Source organism: Sebastes umbrosus, chromosome 2 (assembly GCF_015220745.1).
Source record: "Sebastes umbrosus isolate fSebUmb1 chromosome 2, fSebUmb1.pri, whole genome shotgun sequence".
NCBI lineage: Eukaryota > Metazoa > Chordata > Actinopteri > Perciformes > Sebastidae > Sebastes > Sebastes umbrosus.
Genome location: NC_051270.1, coordinates 1,120,751 through 1,143,843, shown reverse-complemented (window position 1 = coordinate 1,143,843; position 23,093 = coordinate 1,120,751). Strand labels below are relative to the sequence as shown.

The 23,093-nt window shown below is 44.9% G+C and overlaps 1 protein-coding gene and 5 non-coding genes across 7 annotated transcripts in view; 4 read left to right on the top strand and 2 right to left on the bottom strand.

Annotated features, from left to right (window-relative positions):
* LOC119475922 (nuclear receptor ROR-alpha A-like) overlaps positions 1-23,093 on the top strand; it is a 91,684-nt gene that overhangs the window by 41,543 nt on the left and 27,048 nt on the right. The window contains exon 2 of one of the 2 annotated variants that reach the window (XM_037749043.1): positions 17,926-17,958. In XM_037749043.1, the coding sequence (XP_037604971.1) occupies positions 17,926-17,958 (33 nt within the window). Of the gene's footprint in view, positions 1-17,925; positions 17,959-21,891; positions 21,950-23,093 lie in introns of those variants that run through there. The other variant, XM_037749051.1, reaches the window with a different exon arrangement.
* On the bottom strand, positions 309-382 carry trnav-uac. The gene has a single exon. It is a non-coding gene; the product is annotated as a tRNA-Val (tRNA).
* trnav-uac lies at positions 2,185-2,258 on the top strand. Its single transcript has one exon. It is a non-coding gene; the product is annotated as a tRNA-Val (tRNA).
* Positions 2,787-2,860, top strand: trnav-uac. The gene has a single exon. It is a non-coding gene; the product is annotated as a tRNA-Val (tRNA).
* On the top strand, positions 3,175-3,247 carry trnav-uac. Its single transcript has one exon. It is a non-coding gene; the product is annotated as a tRNA-Val (tRNA).
* trnav-uac lies at positions 3,867-3,939 on the bottom strand. The gene has a single exon. It is a non-coding gene; the product is annotated as a tRNA-Val (tRNA).

The following is a 23,093-nucleotide window of genomic DNA, read 5'->3' as shown; positions in this document are numbered from 1 at the left end:
ACTACAGTTCATATTTAAGGATCCAGACAGAATTTCAATGTTTTTGTTGTCAAACTTGCATCTTAACCAGCTGAGCAGAGAGGTGATCCAGCTTTCTAAACTAAGGCTGGGTTTGGGTCTAGGGAGACGGACAAAAACCAAGATGGAGATGGACAGAAACCAAGATGGAGGCGACCAAAACCAAGATGGTGACGACCAATAACTTAGATGGAGACGGACAAAAAACATGATTTCCTTTGTTTATGGCACATTCCTGAATTTATTGATTTGACTTCTAACTCCAACCATGTTATCATAAGACAGAGTTGTGGTTCCACTGGGGATTGAACCCAGGACCTTCTGCGTGTAAAGCAGACGCTGATGACCACTACACTATGGAACCTCTGTCACAGCCTTCTGTCTATCAATCAATCATCATGGACTTCACAGTGTTAATGATTGATCAGTGTGTGAAGGTGGTGTAGAACAGTCTAACAGCTGATGTGAAAACACTGCTGCCAGAAGTTGACATTTGCAGTTTCTAGTTGACCTTTAATACTATTAATAAACATGTGTGTTGATTGATTGTGATTAGCATCAATCAACACACATGAAACTCATAATCTTACAAGCAGACCTGCTTCTAAATGCTTCATATGAGCCCGTATACACGATGAACTCTATATATACAGTATACTGTACTGCTACACGGACATGTGCAGAGCTTTCTGCTCGTGCGAGCAGCTTGGAAAGGCTCATCTATCGGGTCCATATGGGGGCCCTGAGGGCGGGAAGGCGATGGGTGTTTGTGTGTGCGTGTGTGTTTGTGTGTGCGTGTGTTTGTGTGTGCGTGTGCGTGTGTGTGTTTGGTTTTGGGGAAGGGGCACAGGAAGGCTGAGCAGCATGTTTTCTCGCTCAGTACGGGAGTCCAACTGGAGCACCAAGAGGCTCAAACTACCTATTAATATATTTAATAAGCATGGGGGGGATGGTGGGATCTTTGTGTGTGTGTGTGTGTGTGTGTGTGTGTGTGTGTGTGTGTGTGTGTTGTGTGTGTGCCAGTAGGGTTGTTTAACATTGGAGTGTAAGGATAAGTGATATTTTATATGCTTCTTCTTGTCTCATCTTTTAAGGTCTCATGTTCAGACTCAGACCAGCAGTGGATGTATCTACTAACTAGATACAGTGTATTTATCAGAGCCTGATGTCTTTTCTTCCAGTAAAAACACTTCACTGAGCCTCACTGTGTCACTGCAACTTAGGGCCCTGCTGTGATGGGAGTACCACACGCTGTTCATGTGGCCGAGCTTAGTGAGCGGGAGGGAGTGTAGACCTGGATGAGGGAGTTCAGGTAGGAGGGAGGGGAGTTGTAGACCTGGATGAGTGGTCTGTAACAGTGATGGTTGTAACAGTGATGGTTGATGGTTGAACAGTGATGGTTGTAAGAGTGACATTAAGCACAACAGGTTACAGGATAGGTGTGGTGACTTCTTCAGCCTGCACATCTAACACACAGATAAAGGCAGCGGGGGACTTTCATTGACCACAGACACTTTTACAGCAGCGTGTGACGGCTGTTTGGTTGCTTAGTGGTACTTTCCCCGCCTCACGTACCTGTAGAACAGTGAAGTGTTTGGAGCTGCCTCAGTGTGTCAGTTGTGTTTGGCTGCTGGTGATAAGCTGCTGCTCTTTCATGTGTCGCCAGAGGACGTTACTGCGGTTAGACAGGAAACAACTACCAGGAGCCCTGCCTGTGTGTGTGTGTGTGTGTGTGTGTGTACTCATATGAAAACCTTGTATCTTCATCTTCAGCTCCAGTGTGATCAGAGGAATTATCTGCATATAGTATTGGAATGAAAACGTATTGACTGATATGTGCTCTCCTCGCCGACCACTCAGTGGATGATTAATATAAAGCTTCAGACAGGAAACGGCTGGCTACAAAGACAGGAAACAGGGGAAACTGCTAGCTTAAGACTGTCTGTTTAATTCGTACAAAATAATGGAAGTTTTGCGCTGGGTTACGGGTCTTTGGACAAAGCCAGGCTAGCGGTTTCCCCCTGTTTCAAGTCTTGTGCTAAGCTAAGCTAACCAGCAGCTGGCTGGCAAGATAGACTCGAATATATACAAACCTTTCAATCCTTTATCTAGTAAGTTCAACCAATAAAACAAGAAAGTTCATTAGGACAAGCTATATGTGACAGAGGTTTCCATAGTGTAGTGGTCATCACGTCTGCTTTACACGCAGAAGGTCCTGGGTTCAATCCCCAGTGGAACCAGAGCACTGTCTATTTACCACCTGGCTAACATCAGACGTGAAGTCAACAATTTCTTCCATTTTACATCATCCAACCAAGAAACAGCAAACTTCCATGTTTGTTGTGAGACTCTAAAGGAAGCTTTTTAACTGGTGAACTATAGAGAGATGTTCACATCACAGAAGGTCCTAGGTTCAATCTCCAGTGGAACCAGAACTCTTGTCTTATTATTCTCACACGGCTGAAGTGGTTTTGGTGGATATGTGCAAACCTCAGTAGTAAATATAACATGTCAGTGGTTCTGTAGACTATAGTGTCATCGTCTGCTTTTACAGAGAGAACGTCCTGGGTTTCGATCTCCAGTAGAACCAGGGTTCTTTCATAAATAGCTGAAGTCAAATGTGGAGGCAAATAAATTATACCATAAGGTACAAAACACAGTATTCTGCTGTTACTACAACAAATAAAATGCTACAGAATGTTTTCTGAATAATAATCCGAGGATTATGTGCAGTTCTTAGTCTTTGGGTAGAGAAAAACACATTCAGGGGTTCCATAGTGTAGTGGTTCATCACGTCTGCTTTACACGCAGAAGGTCCTGGGTTCAATCCCCAGTGGAACCACAACTCTCTTATTAACACCTGGCTATAGACGTACGACAACTGTCATTGGATTACTTTGATACTGACGAAAAACTAAAAATGGCAGTCGTCAAAGGCCCCATTTGGACTGGGATTTTGTTGTGTGTTTAGTGATATCTGTTAAAGGAATAGAAACGTTGTGTCTGTGTTGATAAAAAAGTCATTTTTGCATCATCCAACCAAGAAACAACACAACGTCCATGTTCTTTTGAGACTCTAAAAGCAGCTTTTTAACTGCTGAACAATTCAGAACCACATTTATGTATCGATTAGATTATAAATTGTCACATCACAGAGGTTCTATAGTGTAGTGGTCATCATGTCTGCTTTACATGCAGAAGGTCCTGGGTTCAATCCCCAGTGGAACCACAACTTTGGTGTTATGGCCTGTACCATGAACAAAGGGGAATTGATTGGTGAATATTAACCAAATCTTTCTGCTCAGAAACCCCTTCATGGTGAATCTACATAGGAAAGCCATCCATGCTCTATAAGTCTCTAGTTATGATTACAGTTGACTTCAGCCATATAAGAGAAGATTTGGCTCCACTGGGGATTGAACTCAGGACCTTCTGCATGGTAAAGCAGACGTGATTACCACTACACTATGGAACCTCTGCTGATGTGGGGCACGTTTCAAGTCTGGCTCAAGTGTTCATAATTAATATGGTGCCATTAACTTCGCTGCCTCCATAGTTGCTTCTTTCTTGGTCGTGCCTCTAATGCACAGGAGACAAAACAACATCCGTTTATATTTAAGGATCCAGACAGAATTTTGATTTTTTTTTTTTATCAAACTTGCAACTTAACCAGCTGAGCTGAGAAGGTGTTTTAGCTTTCTAAACTAAGGCTAGGTTTGGGTCTAGGAGACGGACAGAAACCAAGATGGCAACAGACAACAACATGGTTTTTCCTTTGTTTATGGCAGAGTGTTGAATTTATTGACTTGACCTTCTAACTCCAACCATGTTATCATAAGACAGAGTTGTGGTTCCACTGGGGATTGAACCCAGGACCTTCTGCGTGTAAAGCAGACGTGATGACCACTACACTATGGAACCTCTGTCACAGCCTCCTGTCTATCAATCAATCATGATTGACTTCACAGTGTTAATGATTGATCTGTGTGCAAAGGTGGTGTAGAACAGTCTAGCAGTTGATGTCCCCCAGGGTTCGGTGCTTGGTCCCTTCTGTTTATCCTCATTACCTGCTTCCCCTTGGTCACATCATACGCCGCCATGGCCTCCACTTCTACGCCGACGGACATCCAGCTCTATATTTCCTCAAAATCCATCACCGCCGCTACACACTCCACTGTGACCAACAATTTGGCTTAATTTATGTAATTCAAAGACTGTTTAGGGACTCCAGTATGTAGAAATATTCAAAGATCATTCTAGAATAGATGTAAATGGGAGACTCGTGGGTACCCATAGAACCCATTTTCACCCACATATCTTGAGATACTGAGATGTAGCGGTCAGGCCCGCCAGCGAGCCGTCAGATTTTTTAAGATGTTCAAGAGAGTAAATAGTGGACATGGTTATAGAGGACTTATTGGGGATTCTTGTCATTCTTGTGTAACATTCACACTCAAAACTTCATTCAAAACAGGTTTATTCTGGGTCATGTGTCTACTGTTTCACTGCTCAGTGACGGCAGGTAGAATGGAGATGATGGAGATATGTAAAAATATACTGGATGTATGAATCATGCATCCTCTGATGTTATCTAAGACGGGGGTTTGTGGTTTTATTTAAACCGTCTTTCTTGTGTTGCTCTTCAGAAGAAGCTTCTGTGATCCTCAGCAGCAGCAGTTGTGACTCACTTCCTCTTGTCATTTTTTAAAACAAGTCACCAAAAGTTCAGTCCACATCTCCCCGTCTAATCCTTAAATCTCATTTTATCTCCACCATCTTAAATCCTTCAGTTCATTTGATGCTGCGAGCGACCTGAAGGCGGCGAGAGGAAGGGTGGCTTCCTCTTTCTTTTTGTTTTGAGCTCCCCTGATGAGCGCCGATGAAATGACTTTGGCGGCTGCTGCTAATGCGCTATAATTGGTACGAGGAGCGGATCGCTCTGAACAATTATAGACGCGGGAGCTGTAATCTCTGCTGAGACTCTGAGGGGAGACAGATTCTCTCCATCTTTGGTGTCAGCCTGCTCAGTTTTAGCTTTCAAACACAGTGAAGATGTAGTTCTTGACAGCACAGATTGTACCTGCTGCAGCCCTGGAGGACTACACTTCAGACTGTTCTGGTGTCAGTTGTTAGAAAGCAAACTGTCAGCTAGCAGCAGCTACTGACACCTGACACTGTCTCAGCTTCAGTTTACAGGCTGTCTGCAGGTCCTCATAAGGTTGTTGAAATGTCTTTGTCACAGTGTGGTACAGATGGACTCACACGCACGACACTGATGAGAGGTTGGTGAAGTTTGAAGAAGGTTTAGGACCTGAACCAACACAATATCAGTGTGGAGGATCCAAGGTGTCGGTTCACAGACGTCCTCCAATCCAATCAAATCCCATGAAACCAAGAAGACTTGAAGCTCTAGTCTAAATACTTATGTCTAAATCTATAACATCCCACCGTGCAGAGGTCTGAATACTTTCTGAAGCCAATGTGTCTCCATCCAGTTCTGTCCTCATGACAGCACTAAGTACAGCATCAGGATCAGCTACTGTTCAGCTCTTAAGAGCATGATGACACATTCCTGCCTCCTGAAGAGATTTCCTGAACAGATCAGTCCTCTCTCTTCAGGTAGTCCTTCCGCTCCAACATGTGAGCGTTGGTTCAGTTGATCTCAGATCGCCAGCTGTGAGCTGATGTGCGTTGGCGGGAAACCTCTGAAGTTATTTGAAACAAACAGGACCCAAAATAAATCAAAAGGTTTTTGAAATGAAAATGAAAAAAAAAAACTGTAGGGGGAGCTGTATGAAATTGACAATGTCACAAACCTTTTATTATTGACGGTTGTCCTCCAGAAACGTTCTTCCTGTTGAGGTGAAAAGCACATATAAGCACTGTTTGCTCTACAGTTGCAGGGCAGTGATGCTGTTGCTCATCTGCTGCGCTCTGAAATACAGAACAGAAGTGTGATCCATGTCCACTGTCAGCCCGATCGCACGAAAAGACGTAGAAATCCCATGATAACGTGCAAGGTGCTTAGCGGGCAATAAGTACGCCTTTCTTGATTTCTGCGTGTCATTTGTACGCCATGTATCCTGTACTGACTAATGTAAACACATCCACGTGTAAATGCTACGGTAAGAGTTAGTGGATGTAGTGAGAAAGACCACTTACGGCAGGCGAGTGGGGATGTGGATGGGCACAACAAACCCCCGACTTTAAACCATCCGTGTTTGAGACCGTTGTTGACTGATATTTTGTTTTGTGGTCACAATCTCCTCCTCCTCCCACTCAGTATTTTCCACAACTCCGCCCTCACCTCACCCCACCAGTCAGCCACTCCCCCCTTATCAGCTCACCTGTCCACCTGTCACCACAATCATCAGTGATCAAGCCAGTATTTAAACCTCCCCGTTTCACTCACTGCTAGATTGTTCTTCGCCTCCATGCAAGACTCTCCAGCACTCATTTTTGGACTGATCTCCCATTGCCGACCCTCGCCCGTCTCTGACTTACCTGCCTCGTTGTAATCTCGTAAATAACCTCAGCCCCTCTGGACCCCGACCAGCGTTCCTGGTTTCTGCCTGCTTCCTCTGGGCTGTTTGGTGCTTTTCCGACGACAGTATCGCGGTGTGAGTTTCCCTGTGTGTTACCCGTTAGATCACTGTGAACTATTGACTTTGTGCTGTCACCCTCGCCATCGTGTGTGTGAATTCCCTGCTGACGTTTGGCTGAATTGTTTTATGGAGACACGTGGCTCACGCTAGCTCCGGGACTACGGTTCGGCCCACCCGGGTCGAGCCTCCCGTACCCCCCGAAAGACTCTCAAGGCTTCCAGCCTTCATCTAAAACAGTACAGTGAGTTTACTTACATGCTTGTCCTGGTTCCTGTATACGCTGTGGATAAAAGATATTACCCACATTACCTGCCAGTGTTTGTTCTGCATTTGGGTCCAGACCACACACGTTGCAGTTTTGTAAGATATGTTAGTGATGTTTGTGACGTGACAATTCACATGTTGTTTTGTTGACATTTGTTTCTGTACGTGTTTTACTGAGTTTACTTACTTATTTTAAGCCCAACCATGACGTTTTCCCTTACCCTAACTAAGTGGTTTTCTTGCCTTAATCTAACTGCGGATGTTTGGTGGCGTACAAATGACACACTAAAATGCGTATTAATGACACGTGGAATGTCCATGTAATGTCGTGGTATTTATACGTCTTCCTGTGTTGCCACTGTAAAACACATCACACACTATTTTTGGTGTATTTGCTGGATGAGCAGCTTTCGTTGAAATTAAATCTAGTCTGGTATCCATGGCCAAAAAAGTGATTTTTTAACTCTGATATTATTTGTTTCAACTTCATCATGATCAGATTCAACACATATCTAGAACCTGGGCAGTCCTTCCAAGTAACTGAGATACATAACAAAAGCAGACAGCTGACTGAAATATAGATGAGCAGCCAGGGAGTGTTAGCGTGGAGTGAAGCTCTGGTGGGAAAAGAACCAAAAACATAGTGTTTGGATTTACTTGAGCTCAGCTGGAGACGGTTGTTGGAGCTCTTTCTCCGGTATCCTCGAGGCTCGGCTCGCTGTGAGCAAATGTTTCTCTCCCTCCATCCATCAGAGGCCTGAGGGATCCACTCACCATGTCGTCTGCTTCTTCTTGTTAATGCCTCTTCTCTCTCTGCGCCACGACGTCCAGCCCGGTCGAAGCCTGCAGGGAAGCAGCTTCTACGTCCCTCATGTGTCTCCTTATGTTGCTGCTCGTTGTTCTGCTCGGCTCCACTGATGAATTATAAAGGAGAGCAGGACGACAGAGCGGCCCCAGCACTGAGTGCATACTCAATGTTTGATTAGATTTAGGATGGAACTGAAGGCGTTTTCCAGACCTGCAGTTTGTTTGCTTTGTTCCGATTCAAATTCACTAATTTACTACTTGTTACACTGATTTAATAATTGTTTCACTTGCCTCTTCGGTTCGTTTGTGTTCACACGGCAACAGTCAAGAGCGGACCAAGCGAGCAAGCTGCTCTCTCATTGGTCGTAAATTGTCTCAAAACGCTTCCTCCTCTTCTTTATTATGTTGGACCAGCAGAGCGTGCTGCTGATGTTTTCATTGCGTTATGTTGTTAATATATTAGCGTTCATTAAACGAATACAATATCCAGCTCCAGCGAGCATCTAGACTGTGACTAGAAAACAAAGTCCTGATGCATCTTATTAGAAGAATCTGCTGCTCCTCTGCTCTCATGAGCCTGAAGCTTATCGGCATGTTGCATTGAGTACACAGTTCACATACTAAGCTCTGATTCCTCACATTGACACTTTACTGACAGACGACAAAGTGGTTAAGTGGTAAAGAGACTCACGAAGAGATGCACAATGACCACAAAGAGACTCACGAAGAGATACACAATGACCAAGAAGAGAATCACGAAGAGATGCACAGTGACCACGAAGAGACTCACGAAGAGATGCACAATGACCAAGAAGAGACTCATGAAGAGATGCACAGTGACCACGAAGAGACTCACAAAGAGACTCACAACGACCACAAAGAAACTCACGAAGAGATGCACAATGACCACGAAGAGACTCACAAAGAGATGCACAATGACCACAAAGAGACTCACAAAGAGACTCACAACGACCACAAAGAAACTCACGAAGAGATGCACAATGACCACGAAGAGACTCACAAAGAGATGCACAGTGACCACGAAGAGACTCACAAAGAGACTCACAACGACCACAAAGAAACTCACGAAGAGATGCACAATGACCACGAAGAGACTCACAAAGAGATGCACAGTGACCACGAAGAGACTCACGAAGAGATGCACAATGACCACAAAGAGACTCACGAAGAGATACACAATGACCACGAAGAGTCTCACGAAGAGATGGACAGTGACCACGAAGAGACTCACGAAGAGATGCACAGTGACCACGAAGAGACTCACGAAGAGATGCACAACGACCACCAAGAGACTCATGAAGAGATGCACAGTGACCACGAAGAGTCTCACGAAGAGATGCACAGTGACCACGAAGAGTCTCACGAAGAGATGCACAGAGACCACGAAGAGTCTCACGAAGAGATGCACAGTGACCACGAAGAGACTCACGAAGAGATGCACAGTGACCACAAAGAGACTCACGAAGAGATGCACAGTGACCACGAAGAGTCTCACGAAGAGATGCACAGTGACCACGAAGAGACTCACGAAGAGATGCACAACGACCACCAAGAGACTCATGAAGAGATGCACAGTGACCACGAAGAGACGCACGAAGAGATGCACAACGACCACGAAGAGACTCACGAAGAGATGCACAGTGACCACGAAGAGACTCACGAAGAGATGCACAACGACCACGAAGAGACTCACGAAGAGATGCACAGTGACCACGAAGAGACTCACGAAGAAATGCACAGTGACCACGAAGAGACTCACGAAGAGATGCACAAAGAGAACTCAAAACCACTACGAAGAGACTCACAAAGAGACGCACAAAGACCACAAGGAGACTCAGGAAGAGATGCATAACCACCACAAAGACACTCACCATGACAAAGACACGCACAACCATCATGACCATTTTGTTTAAATTGATTGATCGGTTGTCTGCAGGTTGTTGCTCCTGTGTGTCAGAAGACATTTACATAAAGCTCAACCTTTAGGAGTCTTTGAGCGCAGCATGTTGTTCCAGGTTCAGTTCACAGTGAATGACGTCCTGTCTTCAGTGTTTGAGTCCGTAGGTGTGAGTTGAGCGGAAGATTTGTTAAAGAGTTTGTTTTTCTCCTCCTGGATTTCTATTCCAAGCTTTCTTCTCCTACACTGACAGACACTGACAGACACTGACAGACACTGACCAGCGCTAAGAGAAACTACTCTCACTTTAACCCCCCAAATAAAAAGTTAAATGATGTTAACACAAACATAAATATATGATCTTCTAAAATATCACGTCATTTCAGCTGTGTGATCCCGTGTTTAGTGGCTCTAATCTGTTTCCCAGTGTGAAGTCTGTCGGGTGTATTTTGAGGGAGGAAGACAACATTTGAACACGCTGCTGCGTCCTCTGTTGTCTTCTGTAAGCAGACTGTTAATGTCCCACATAGTGAATCCCCGACCGTCAGCCGTCTCCTCTCCTCACTGGAGCTGTGAATATTTCAGCAGTGAGCTGCAGGTTCTGGGTCAGTGTGTCAGTGTGTGATCTGCTGTGACAGACTGCAGAGAAACTAAAGAGGGGGGGGGGAGAAAGTCTAAAACTACGCCGAGGAGGAGGAGGAGGAGGAGAAGGAAGAGGAGGAGGATGAGGAGGAGTTCACTGAGTAAATCACCAACTGCTGATCACAGAGCCGCCTGAGTGATGATATTACTGCTCTGCTTTAAGGTTATATTTTCTAGTTTCCTGTTTTATTTTGAAAGACTTAACTTCTCCTGTTCTTTCCGTTCCTGTTCCTCGTGTGTTTCCCGCCTCCTTCATTAGTTTCACCTGTCCCTCGTTAGCCCTCGCACACTCTGCACACCTGTTGCCATTTCCCTCATCAGCTCTGCCCCGCCCACCTCCTCACCTGAATCTCATTCACTCGTCGGCCACACTCTTGTGTCTGTAGTCCTACTGCGGTCTGTTGTTTGTGTTAATCTGCTGCTAAAAAACAGATTCTGACACGTCCACTGTGCACACACAAAACTGTAGTACATCGACATTTAATCCTGAAAGCCCAGTTTCATTTAGAAAACAACTTAAAGGTTCTCTGTTAGCTGGTAGCGTTTCTAACAGGTTACTGTCCCACTTCACATGTGAAGAACTGAGGCCCAGGTCCACTAAAAGGTCAAATCATCACTTTCCCATAGTGCATAACCGCGAAGTTCAGGATGTAAATTTCAGCAGCAACTCTACAAGTGCACCGATTGCGAATGTGTGGAATGTGTCTGCGTATCCAAACACATGAATCCACGTGGATCCCACAGGGGCCTCTACAACCACAAAGCCACCAAACCACTAACAGACTAAAATCAACCACAAAGAGACACACAACGACCACGAAGAGACGCATAATGACAACAAAGAGATTCACAACATCCACAAAGAGACAAACAACAACCACGACGAGACGCACAACAACCACAAAAAGACTCACAACGACAACGAAGAGACGCAACACGACCACAAAAATGCAAATCAACCACTATCAGATTCACAACGACCGCGGAGAGATTCACAACATCCACAAAGAGACAAACAACAACCACGAAGAGACGCATGGCGACAACGAAGAGATTCACAACATCCACAAAGAGATTCACAACGACCACGAAGAGACAAACAACAACCATGAAGAGACAAACAACAACCATGAAGAGACGCACAACGACCACAAAGAGAATCACAACGACCATGAAGAGACAAACAACAACCACAAAGAGACGCATGGCGACAACAAAGAGATTCACAACATCCACAAAGAGATTCAGAGCGACCACAAAGAGAATCACAGCGACCATGAAGAGACGCATGACGTCTTCTCGGTTTCACTATCTTCATTTCTTTGAGGATCACTAACACTTATCAAAGTGACATTAGCCGTGTTTCCATTCACGTATTTTTATGCACATTTTGAGGTATCGCATTAGAAAAGCTTCAGGGAAACGGAAACATTTGATAAAACATCCTCAATTGCCCAAAAACGTTTTGGTGTTTTTTGCCGAATAAAAGTTGCTGCTCTAAATGGGATATGGAAACGTCTTTGCCGAATAAATTCTGACGTAGCGAGCATTTAACTCACATGACTGATCAGCTGTTTCTGCTGTCGGCGTACTCAGATATATATTTATATTGTTTTCATCTCCAGACAGCTGAAACAGGCTGATACTAGCTGACATGAAAGAACTATTAAAACTTGTCCAACTGAAACAGATCCCTGAAGACCTCTCTCTGTTTTCCGTTCGTAGATGGTTAGATGACCAAGACGACGTGTTTTGTGTCTAGTTTGCAGCCTCCACTTCCTCTACTCTGTTTACTGGCGGATAACAGCCATAAAGCGTAGCCTATACCGCCGACTTCTGATGAAACTACGCAGCCTAGTTTATTCGCTTCAAAACCAGTTGATGGCTACGCACCTAATTCACTTTTTCCTTTTGCGACATTTCAAAAGTTTGCTTAAAATGTTGCTTGACACTCAAACAGAAACCCGACTAGTGACAGCAGAGACGACTCTCTCCTTCTCCGGTTGTTGTGTTGATTCACATCTCTCTCTTGCCACTCGCTGACAGCCTCAAGTATTCTGTGTTTCTCTGTTTTCTCCGAGCTGCAGCAGCTTCTCCTCCTCCTGCAGCCCTGAAGTTGAAAAGGGCAGAGCTAATGAATATTATAATCTGGCCTAGATTCCATGATAAAGCCTTGTAGGTGCTTGATGACAACGCCTATTACCATGTCTTTGAAATATGAAGTGTGTGGAGGGGGGATGTGTGTGTGTGTGTGTGTGTGCGTGTGCAGGCGGGATTAATTTTGGGAGGCAGTCAAAGGTCGCTGCAGATAAACAAACGGCGCCCGCTGAACTTGGAACAGAGAGCGGGTGTTTTTCTGCTGATGAGGTTTGTTTTTGCAGCCACATTAAATCACGTTGTTTTCCAGGTCGCTGTTGATGATCAATGAAATCAACTGGATCGTTTATTTTTACCCTTTTTTTTTTTCTTCTTCTTGTGGAGCGTGAGCGGGTTGCATGCACCTCGCTCAGGTTTTCTCAGTAATACCACACGGTGTTTGCTGCAGTGTTTGCTGCAGTGTTTGCTCTGAGTCATGTGACAGGAAGCAGATCAGATCTGGAGTATGTCAGGCTTTTAGGTGCGAGTGTTATCTGACAGCATCAGCAACAGATTCAGGTTCACTGAAGGTAGACGTGCAGATGATGTGCTGACATTCATACACCGATCAGCCGTAACATTATGACCACCTGACTATTATTGAGTAGGTCCTCCTCCTGACCCGTGGAGGCCTGGACTCCTCTAGACCTCTGAAGGTCTGCTGTGGTATCTGGCACCAAGCCGTCAGCAGCAGATCCATTAAGTCCTGTATAAGTTGCGAGGTGGGGCCTCCGTGGATTGAGCTCTGGAGGATTTGGAGGCCGAGTCAACACCTCCAACTCGTTGCCATCCACATGATGTAAAAGAAAACGTGATTCATCAGACCGGGCCGCCTTCTTCCATCGCTCCGTGGTCCAGTTCTGATGCCCATTGTAGGTGCTTTTGGCGGTGGACACGGGTCAGCGTGGGGCACCCTGACCGGTCTGCGGCTACGCAGCTCCATACGCAACAAACTTCAATGCACTGTGCGTTCTGACATCTTTCTATCAGAACCAGCATGAACTGTTTCATCAGTTTGTGCTCCAGTAGCTCTTCTATTGGATCAGACCACACGGGCCAGCCTTCGCTCCCCACGTGCATCAACGAGCCTCGGGTCTGACCCTGTCGCCGGTTCACCGGTTCTCCTTCCTTGGACCACTTTTGGTAGATCCTGACCACTGTAGACCGGGAACATCCCACAAGAGCTGCAGTTCTGGAGATGCTCTGACCCGGTCGTCTAGCCAGCACTATCTGGCCCTTGTTAAAGTCACTCACATCCTTACGCTGGCCCATTTTTTCCTGCTTCCAACACAAAGTTCAAATGTTCACTTGCTGTCTAATATATCCCCCCCCCCCCACTCCCAGGTGCCAATTAGCAAATGCTAATACATGCTAACAGAAGATTGTGAACATGCTGAACCTGCTTAGCATCAGCATGTTAGCATGTAAACCCACCACAATGTGTTTTCTCCTCCTGCTCCATTTTCTCTCCCAGTTTGACCTGGAAATAAAAAACACGCCAACGGGTATGAATCACCCTCCGCGGTCCCTCAGGGGACGTTCATCACGTCCCCCATGTGCAAATAGGTTACTCCAATCTATCAAAGTCACCTTTCCTTCCTTCTGTAGTTTTTTAATAAACCATTAAGATTGTTCCTCTGTTTATATTAAACTATATCTCCTGGAACAGTTTGAGGACAAACTGATGTCAGTCACAATCACAAAGATGTTTATTTCCCACTTTGTCCTCCTCGTCCCTCAGGATGTCAGCGGAGGGTAAACGGACAATTTAAAAAGTGGTTCCTCAGAGCTGAAGGAGCAGCAGCACTTTATTCTTCCAGTGGAAACTAATTCAATGTGATCAGAAATAAGTCTTAAACAGTTCAGCTCGCTCAGAAAGTAGAACGATTGTTTTTCATCATCAAGAGTGTGAATCCAAACTGTAACACCATCTCCTCCCTCTGTAGGCCACCTCCCTGTTCATCTGCTGCTCTTCATTACAGTGACTGTATAAGAACAAACAGTAGACATTAGAGGTTTGAATATTGAGCTTTAATCAAACAGGAAGTGAAGATGTGACGGTGAGCAGGGACAGATTTGTGAGCACAGAAATGAACTTGTACCACTACTGCAATATCATCCAAAAAAGTATTTATCTGTTGTTTCTGTTCGGTTTATTTACTTTATAAGATACTGATTTACAAGATACTATTTATTCTACCAGCTCATAGTGAAGTCAGACAGACAGGATCATCAACGAGGGGAGACGGGAAATATAAAACATTGATCCACAACATTTACTCAAACTGCTTTTTCAGTTACAGCAACTCAACAGTGGACTGATCTCCCTCCAGATGTTAGAGGAATACGTTGTCTCAGCAGGAATCTCTCTGCCTCATCAGAGGCTGCTCTTTCCCTCGCCTCTTCCCCATAACCTGTACCGTACAGGCTATATGGTCCGAAAAATATACGAAAAATGTCAGAATGTTTTTCCGAAAATGCCCCCAAAAATAGCCAGAAAAATGTTCTAAAATTGTCTGGAAAAAGCCTAAAAAAGTCAGAAAAATGCCCCAAAAAATTCAGAATTTTTTTTTCTAAAATTGTCTGAAAAAAAAGCCTAAAAAAAGTCAGAAATTTAAAAAAAAAAAAAAAGTCAGAAAGAAATTGAGAGAAATGTTAGAAATGTCCTTGATTATTTTCACCTGTCCCCCGTTAGCCCTGCACTATCAGACCTCTGCACAACTGTTGCCATTTCCCGTATCAACTCTGCCTGGCCTAGCTCGTCATTACCACCAACAACATGTAGACGTGTGCGCTGGAGTGGACTGTGGTGAATTGTGGGATACACTTCACTCTGAAGTGGTGTTAGGATGAGTGTGCTTCAACTGTGGATGTACTGGATGTTGGCATTTTCCAGATGTGGGACACACTCGCCTACCTGAAGCTACCTGGGACAGACCCTCTGGGTAACATCAGCTTTATCTCTGTTTCTGTACTTCCGACAACTCCGACAGAGTGAGACCTCTTCTCAGATGTCATATCTGTGTTTTTGACTCTGTTTACTCACCATCTATGACACAAACATGAAGTTTTACCTCATCTCATTTTCATTGTGACGCCCCTACAGAAGCAGGATGTAGTTTGGCACTAACAACCAGTTATGGCCTTTGATTTGAATTTATGTTGTTAGATAAAGTTACTTATTAAATCAAGAGGAGAAATTAAAGGCAGAATCAAAAAACAATAAATCTCATCAAAGACTTTAAAAAAGTTTGTCGGCCTCAGGTGACTGAAAGGACTGAACAAGGAGACGCAGCGCTGCATGTCTGCCGCCACAGGCTGCTCGACAGTGATGGAACATCCTGTGTGTGTGTGTGTGTGTGTGTGTGTGTCTGTGTGTGTGTGTGTGCGTGTGTGTGTGTGTGTGTGATGGCAGACGACCAGATGGCTGATGGGAGGAGACTTGACAGGAGAGGTGAACTGTACCAGAGGGGGACAGCTGAATGGAGAAACAGACAGACATACGTAGTACACAATATTTGATCTATGTTTGAAAAGATATGACTAAAAAAAATTAGAATATAGAAATTTGCATTGAAATCTGCTTTTGAGAGTGAATTTTTCAGCTGAAACGCTCCCGGAGAGATCAGACTGGTGTGAACGTTGAGGAACACCGTGATGATTTCTCCTCCTGCTGCTCTGGTCCGATCACACTGAGGAGGCGTCTCGCTGTTTCAAACCAATAATAACACAAACATGATGAGCCTCTTTCAGACGTGTAGTACGGAACATCGCTGGCATCATCTGTCTGTGAAACTGGTGGATTCAGACGTTGGTGCTTTAACCACTTTATATGACATGATAACAAGTTAGACTGGTCTCATACACTGTCCGTAGGACAACCTGGTCTCATACACTGTCCGTAGGACAACCTGGTCTCATACACTGTCCGTAGGACAACCTGGTCTTATACACTGTCCGTAGGACAACCTGGTCTCACGGTCAAATACCATCACAATTTGACATGTGTCCGCCACACAAATATCCGCAGTTAGGTTCAGTTAAAAAAAACACTTAGTTAGGTTAAGGAAAACATCATGGTGGGGCTTAAAATAAGTACGTAAACTAAGTAAAATATGTAAACGACGTAACACAACTACAGAAAACACGTCACAAACATCAATAAAAAACACGTCACTAAAAACGTCACTAACGTAAGGTTACAAAACAAAACACTGGTCAACAACAACGGTCTCAAACACACGTCTCATAGTTAAAAGTCCTGTCCACTTCTACCACTCGCCCACCATAAGTGGTCTTTCTTGCTTTTCCTACTACGTCATTAACTCTTACCGTAGCATTTATACGCGGATGCATTTACATTGCAGTCAGTACAGGATACATGGCGTAAAAAACGACACGCAGATATCAAGAAAGACGTACTGATTGCACGCTAAACGCCTTGAGCATTATCGTGGCATTCAAAAGCCTTTTTGTGCTCACGGGCTGCATGGCTATACCTACGAAAAGTAATGCACTGCAATTTGTATATATCCCACAAAATCAATGCGTAAGCCATGTAATTGTGAACAAGTAGCAGCGAACGCTTCGTAGGGAGGAGGTCGGGGTGGATGGGTGGGTTAAAAAAGACCAGTGAGACGGTGTTTGTGTGAAACCAGAAGTTGATTTATTTGTCACATAACGTCCGTACTGAAGTAACGCCACTTCAGATGATCTTTTCCTGCTTCCATTTACATGATCTAATGAATAAAAGGTACCAAATGAAGTACTCTATTGGTATGGGTATCACTTTAAGGGTTCTGGTATCATCATTCTTTAAACGATAATCAGCCCCCCCACACACACACACACACACACACACACACTGAGACCTCGTCCAGATGGGCCGAGCGAGCGGAGCGTCACCGGAGGAGCGAGTCACCGTGGCCCCAACAGATTTTGGCCCCAGGACCGTCTCCGCCCCCCCGCGGCCTCCTGGAGAACAGCCAGACGACGAGCTGCTTCACTCTGCTGCGTGTCAACATTTAACCCAAAATATCAGCCGCACATTATGAGACGGATGACTCTCTCTCGATGGCTGTGGAGCACGAACCTGTTCCAGACCTCTGAGTCGCTGCCAGCTTTCTCTTGTTTCTGACGACTCCAGCAGGTCTAGTGTTCTGTTGCTCGTTGGCTTCTGTTTCTCCAGCTGATCAAACAGCTGAGCTGATCACAACTTTGTGATTAAGAAGAGAGACGTCATCTCTCTGAACCAGAGACACAAACATGGTGACATGAAGTGTGGATGAGATGCACGCAGATGTATGGGACATACCATCCAGGAGACCGCTGCGTCATGTCGCAATCAGCTGTTTGTACGTGTTCAGTTTTACTTTCACTCTTCAAACGTAGTAGCTTTAACCCCAACCATGTCGTTCTTTCCTAAACCAGACTAAAGAGGTTTAATCCTAGACTGACATAGCGTCAGTATGTGACGAGTTGGGATGAGAACGTGTTAACATAATTGATTGAATCTCTCTTTTTTCTGTGTTGCAGGTTTGCCAGCAGCTGTGAAGAAGACACACACATGTAAGTTCTCTGTTTGATCAGCTGACTGTTGGATGGGGATGTGGGAGCTGGGGATGAATCACTGCTACTTCTGGTTTATAAGCTCACTAAAGACGGTGAATGTTGGGGTGAAGGAGTCATTTAAGATGCTGGTTGTGAGCCCAGGAGCTGGACTCAACTTCCCAGACTCCTTTGCTCTGGAACAGGCAGGTTTGTTTAAGAAATGAATGTGTTTAGGTGTGTTATCTGTTGGTGACCCATAATCCCCAACACAATGCTCTGTACCTTCAGCTTTCACTGGTGCGTGTGTCAACATTTAGAGAGATCTGTCACCTGTTTTGCTTGGGACTACTTCTTTGATAGAAGGTACTTCAAGTCCTACAAACTGAGTTGTATTCACCTCGATTGTATCTGGGTAGATGAAGCAAAGCCGTGCATGTCTAGACACCACTAGAGGTTCAGTAATTTGAACTATTTCTTGGTGTAATTTGGGTGAACTGACCCTTTAGAGCCTCTTAAGGGGAAGCTGGTCTCAGCTGAACAGAAACAGATTCACTAGATGTCATTTTAATGCCGCTCTCTGCTCTCTGCGGTGCTCTGGAACTTTAGGTTTTGGCTCATTAGAAGCAGTTTTTGCCGTAGAACATGCGAGAGTTGTGCAGAATAGACGAGGATGAATGTGTGACGGGGGACTGCTGCCAGAGTTGAGTCTCTCTCATTAGAGCTGATAAGGATGGATAATGAATGTGAGATCCTCCTGCAGTCGTCTGTGCGTGGGATGATCGGAGGGAGAGAAAACGCTGATCCTTCAGGCGCCGTGGAGGCATTTTCCAAACAACTCGTATAACGTGCTGCTGTGAATCTATTGACTGGGTCTGATGAGGGGAGGCGGAGAGCTCCGCCGCCAGAACGACGAGCCTCTCCAAGCGTAAATCGTCCCCCTGTTCTGCCAATTTGGAGGAAGAATGAAGCTCCCGCTGCTCCTCAGTTTCCTCTCTCAGCTGGCAGGAGTCGCTCTCGCCTGCAGCCCTCTCGTCTCCGACACACTGATGTTTACTCTGCCCGCCTGTTTTCAGCCTTAATCGTTTCCAATGATGCTCCGCAGCTCAGCTGGAATTTGTTTTATGAAGCAGAGTGGGATGTTGCTGCACTTCAGTCCTTTCACTGATTTAACTTTCTTTTTTTAAGGAAGTTTTCTGTTTTTCTTGTTCCATGGAACAACAAGAAGTAAAAGCATTGCTCAGGGCCACTTAGATCCCGTAGTGTTGTAGTGGAGGGTCGATACAGCAGGTCAGCTGAAGTCATGTTAGTTTAAAGTTAGACGCTGGGTGGGCTGTCAGTAGACACAACACACTCGGCTCCTGATTGGACGAACGCCTTCCCTCCGTTGGCTGCTGCTCCCAGCTTTCAAACCAGAAACTTTGCAGCTCGTTTGGAAACTTTATTCTCTTATGTCACAAAAATAGTTCATCGAAATGTGTTTCTGAAAACATTTGAGGCGAGAAATAAGCCGTGTAGACTAGACCTCAACTTTATGCAAATGAGGAACCGCTGTCGTGACGCTCCGTCTCTCGAATCGCGCCGCCACGCTACCAGAATGCATTGCTGCACGGCTGCTTACATAGACAATGAATGGGAAGCGTGGAAAGGACGGATCCTGTGGACACGTATCATTACTCCCAACTCATCAAATAGCGCCGCTTGGTCAGAGCCCTCAGCATCGGAGACCGACGCACGAGGTTCCCCTCTTGCATTACTTTTGGACGGACCAGGGACGGTGTGTCAATATATGCTCGTTACATGCATAGTGTCCTTTCAAAATAAACTTCCATTTTCACAGGGAGTTAGGTTTAGGCAACACAACCACTTAGTTAGGGTTAGGAAACGGTCGTGGTTGACATTTACTTCACTGACGAACGACTCACGTGACTCACAGGACTGACGATACCAGCAAGTCACGGGCCTGATGACTGATGTGACAAAACAAGTCAACGTTACGTTTAGTTTCACACGGGACACGAACAGCGGTCTCCTGGATGAAGGTCTTGTGTTTGTGCGTTTGGTCACGTCCTCAGCTGATGAGTATCTTTAGATTCGTGCTGCTGGGAGGATGAATGGATGGATGGATGTGATTTCTGCTGAAGCTGCGTTTCTCTGTGGCTTTTTGTTGTTTCGTTCTCTTTGGTTATTTTTTTTTTATACTTTTCTCTCTTGTCGTCTGCATCACACCTCCTTCCTTCCTCTTCGTGCCTCGATTCCCTCCTCTCACTTTGAACTGTTGGTCTGTGAACCACAGTGACGAGAGGAGGCAGCACGAACACGTCAGGTGTTGTTTTTATGATGCTGCTCTCCGTTTGTCCTGCTGAGGAAAACTGTTTAGTTTAATCACAGTGATAAAACTCATTAATATTAAACCATGACACACACACACACACCAACAGGAACACACTCCAGCAACACACAGTCAGACATGAGGTTGACGAACACAGGACTCTCACCAGGGAGACCTGTTGGTGCCCCGTGTGAAAACAAAAGTACATTTTGACTTACCGCTTTTTAAACAATGATGTTTTACGTAACATTGTTTTATGTAATGTTGTTAACGTTGTTACGCTTGTTATGTAACTTTACGTAAGAAAGTCCGCTAAGGGCGGTTGTTACAGTTGTTGCGTTTCTTTGGTACGATATTATTTGAACACAAACCAAGATATTTTTTCTAACCTTAACCAAGTAGTTTTGCTGCCTAACCCTAACCACTCATTTCACTGCGGCGTTGTGTGTTTCTGCAAGCGTGATACGAGGCGGATATGAAACGTATTTATGAAACATATTTTTTGGTTCAGAGACGTTGACGTTCAACGTATCCGTGTGACTTTAGATTCTTTAGTGTGTTCTCTTTGAAGGAAACGTTCTCTACGCGCTCGCAACTGCTCAACTCGCTCACTCGTCAAGTTGACTTTTGAGACTTTGGAGGCGTCAGAGATTGTACAGTAGGTGTTGAATGTGACCAATCAAAGGAGCGGACACATCAGCCACTGTCTACTCCATCCCCGCCTCCAAAGTCTCAAAAGTCAACTTGACGAGCGAGAGAGGGTCGAGGGAGCGCTGATCACAGCCCCCGCGCTCGTGCGACTGCATCTGTGCACGCGGAGCAGAAATGCTTCCTCGCGATGATGCTTTTCCGCTTGCGGATACTGTTCTGTGCACGTGCTGGTTTTGATACTAATTAAACGCCATGACCAGAGATGAGGGTTGGATCGTAGATGGAGCGGTAAATCCAGAGCTTTGCCTTCCGACTCATCTCCCGCCTCACCACAACGGTCCAGTACAGCGCCCGCATAACTGCTGACGCCGCATTGAACCGCCTGTCCATTTCCCGCTTCAATAAATAAATATAATGCTGCATAAATAACGCTCAATATTATTATTATTATTATTATAATTATTATTATTAATAATACATAAATATAGTAATGATAATAATATTTATGCAGCACTTTTTCAAAACAAAGTTAGAAGGGCTTTTGTGCTTGACTTGTTTAAAAACTGATTAAAACATTTCAGGAGTGTAATGAAACAAATCAAAACAACAGAATAAAGAGTGATATTAAACTTCTCATCTAACTCTCAGCAAGAAAGCAAATAAACATTCCTCAACATGTCAAACTGTTCCTTAAATGCATCACTTTTTAAGTCATTAAACAAACATCCTGTTGGAGTTCAGGTCCTTTAAAGTGAATTAGAACTAAAACGTTCAGAGACGTCCTCTCTCTCTCTTCTCATTGGCTGACAGCCGTGTCAGTCAGGACGGGGGGAGGGCGGAGCCTGGGGGGGTGGTGGTGATGTCAGAGTCACATGGATCCTCATGTGGTGCAGAGAGCAGCCGAGGATGACAGAGCTGAGAGAGAGCTGCTGCTGATCACACAGAGAGAGAGAGAGAGAGTCCTCCTGCTGCTGCTCCCTCCATGAGTCTGGATTATAAATATGTATTTTGTGATTTCTGCCATGAAAGGTAAGAGTTAAAAATAACTCTCTCTTTGTCTTTAATGTGTGTGTCCATCTGTCAAGATCCATCCAGAAGCATGACAGACTGATTTCATGTTTATTATCTTTATTCTCTCCTGCTCATGAACTTCTGTCAAAGATGTTTTATTTCTGTCCGAGAGGATGCTCCACTCTGTCTGTCAAAAGCACCTCTGAATAGGTGTTATGAACCTCTCTGTTCGGTAACAGCTCTGTTTTATGTTTTCATAAAGAAGTGCAGCTGTGTTTGGTGAAGAACTGGTTTCAGTGTTTAGTAGTTGTGTACATGTGTTCTTGTGTTTACTGTGGAGCCGGAGAACAAGACACCTTCACTCGTCGTGTGAACACTATTTTGGGAACTGTCAGTCAAATGAGTTTGCACTGTAAAGGAATGTGATATGAGAGGAGATGAGGTGAGTGTGTGGTGGAGAGGAGGAGGAGGAAGAGGAGGAGGAGGAGGAGATAAAGGAGGAGGAAGAGGAGGAGGAGGAGGAGATAGAGGAGAAGGAGGAGGAAGAGGAGGAGGAGGAGGAGGAGGAGGATGTGGTCGAATGAAACAGGACAGTTTGAGTAAATAAAAGTTGGTGGTCAGGATGAAACCTGACGATGTTTTAGTCCGATCCTTGCAGAGTGTTGGATGGATTGTCATGTAATTTTCTACATAAATTCATGGTCCCCAGAGGAAGAATCCTGCTGACTTCGGTGATGTTCTGACTCTTTATTTAGGGTGTGTTTTGGGGAAATGTCTGGACAGTTATTAAAAGGATTTCCATGACATTGGGTTCAGACAGTCATGTTCCCCTCAGGATGAATCGTCAAATTTAAATATTTTTTATGCAGCGATTTTTTTCCCAACAATACACAAATTATGTGCAAAAAAAACCCCAAAATGTTTTGCTGTTCAGAACTCATCGCTGCTTTTGCAGATGATGTGGTCCTGTTGGCATCATCGGTCTGTGACCTCCAGCATTCACTGAGTGTGAAGTGTCTGGGATGAGGATCAGTATCTCTAAACCTGAGGCCATGGTTCTCAGCTGGAAACCGATGGATTGCCTTCTCCGGGTAGGGAACGAGTCCTTACCCCAAGTGAAGGAGTTCAAGTACCTCGGGGTCTTGTTCGCGAGCGAGGGGAC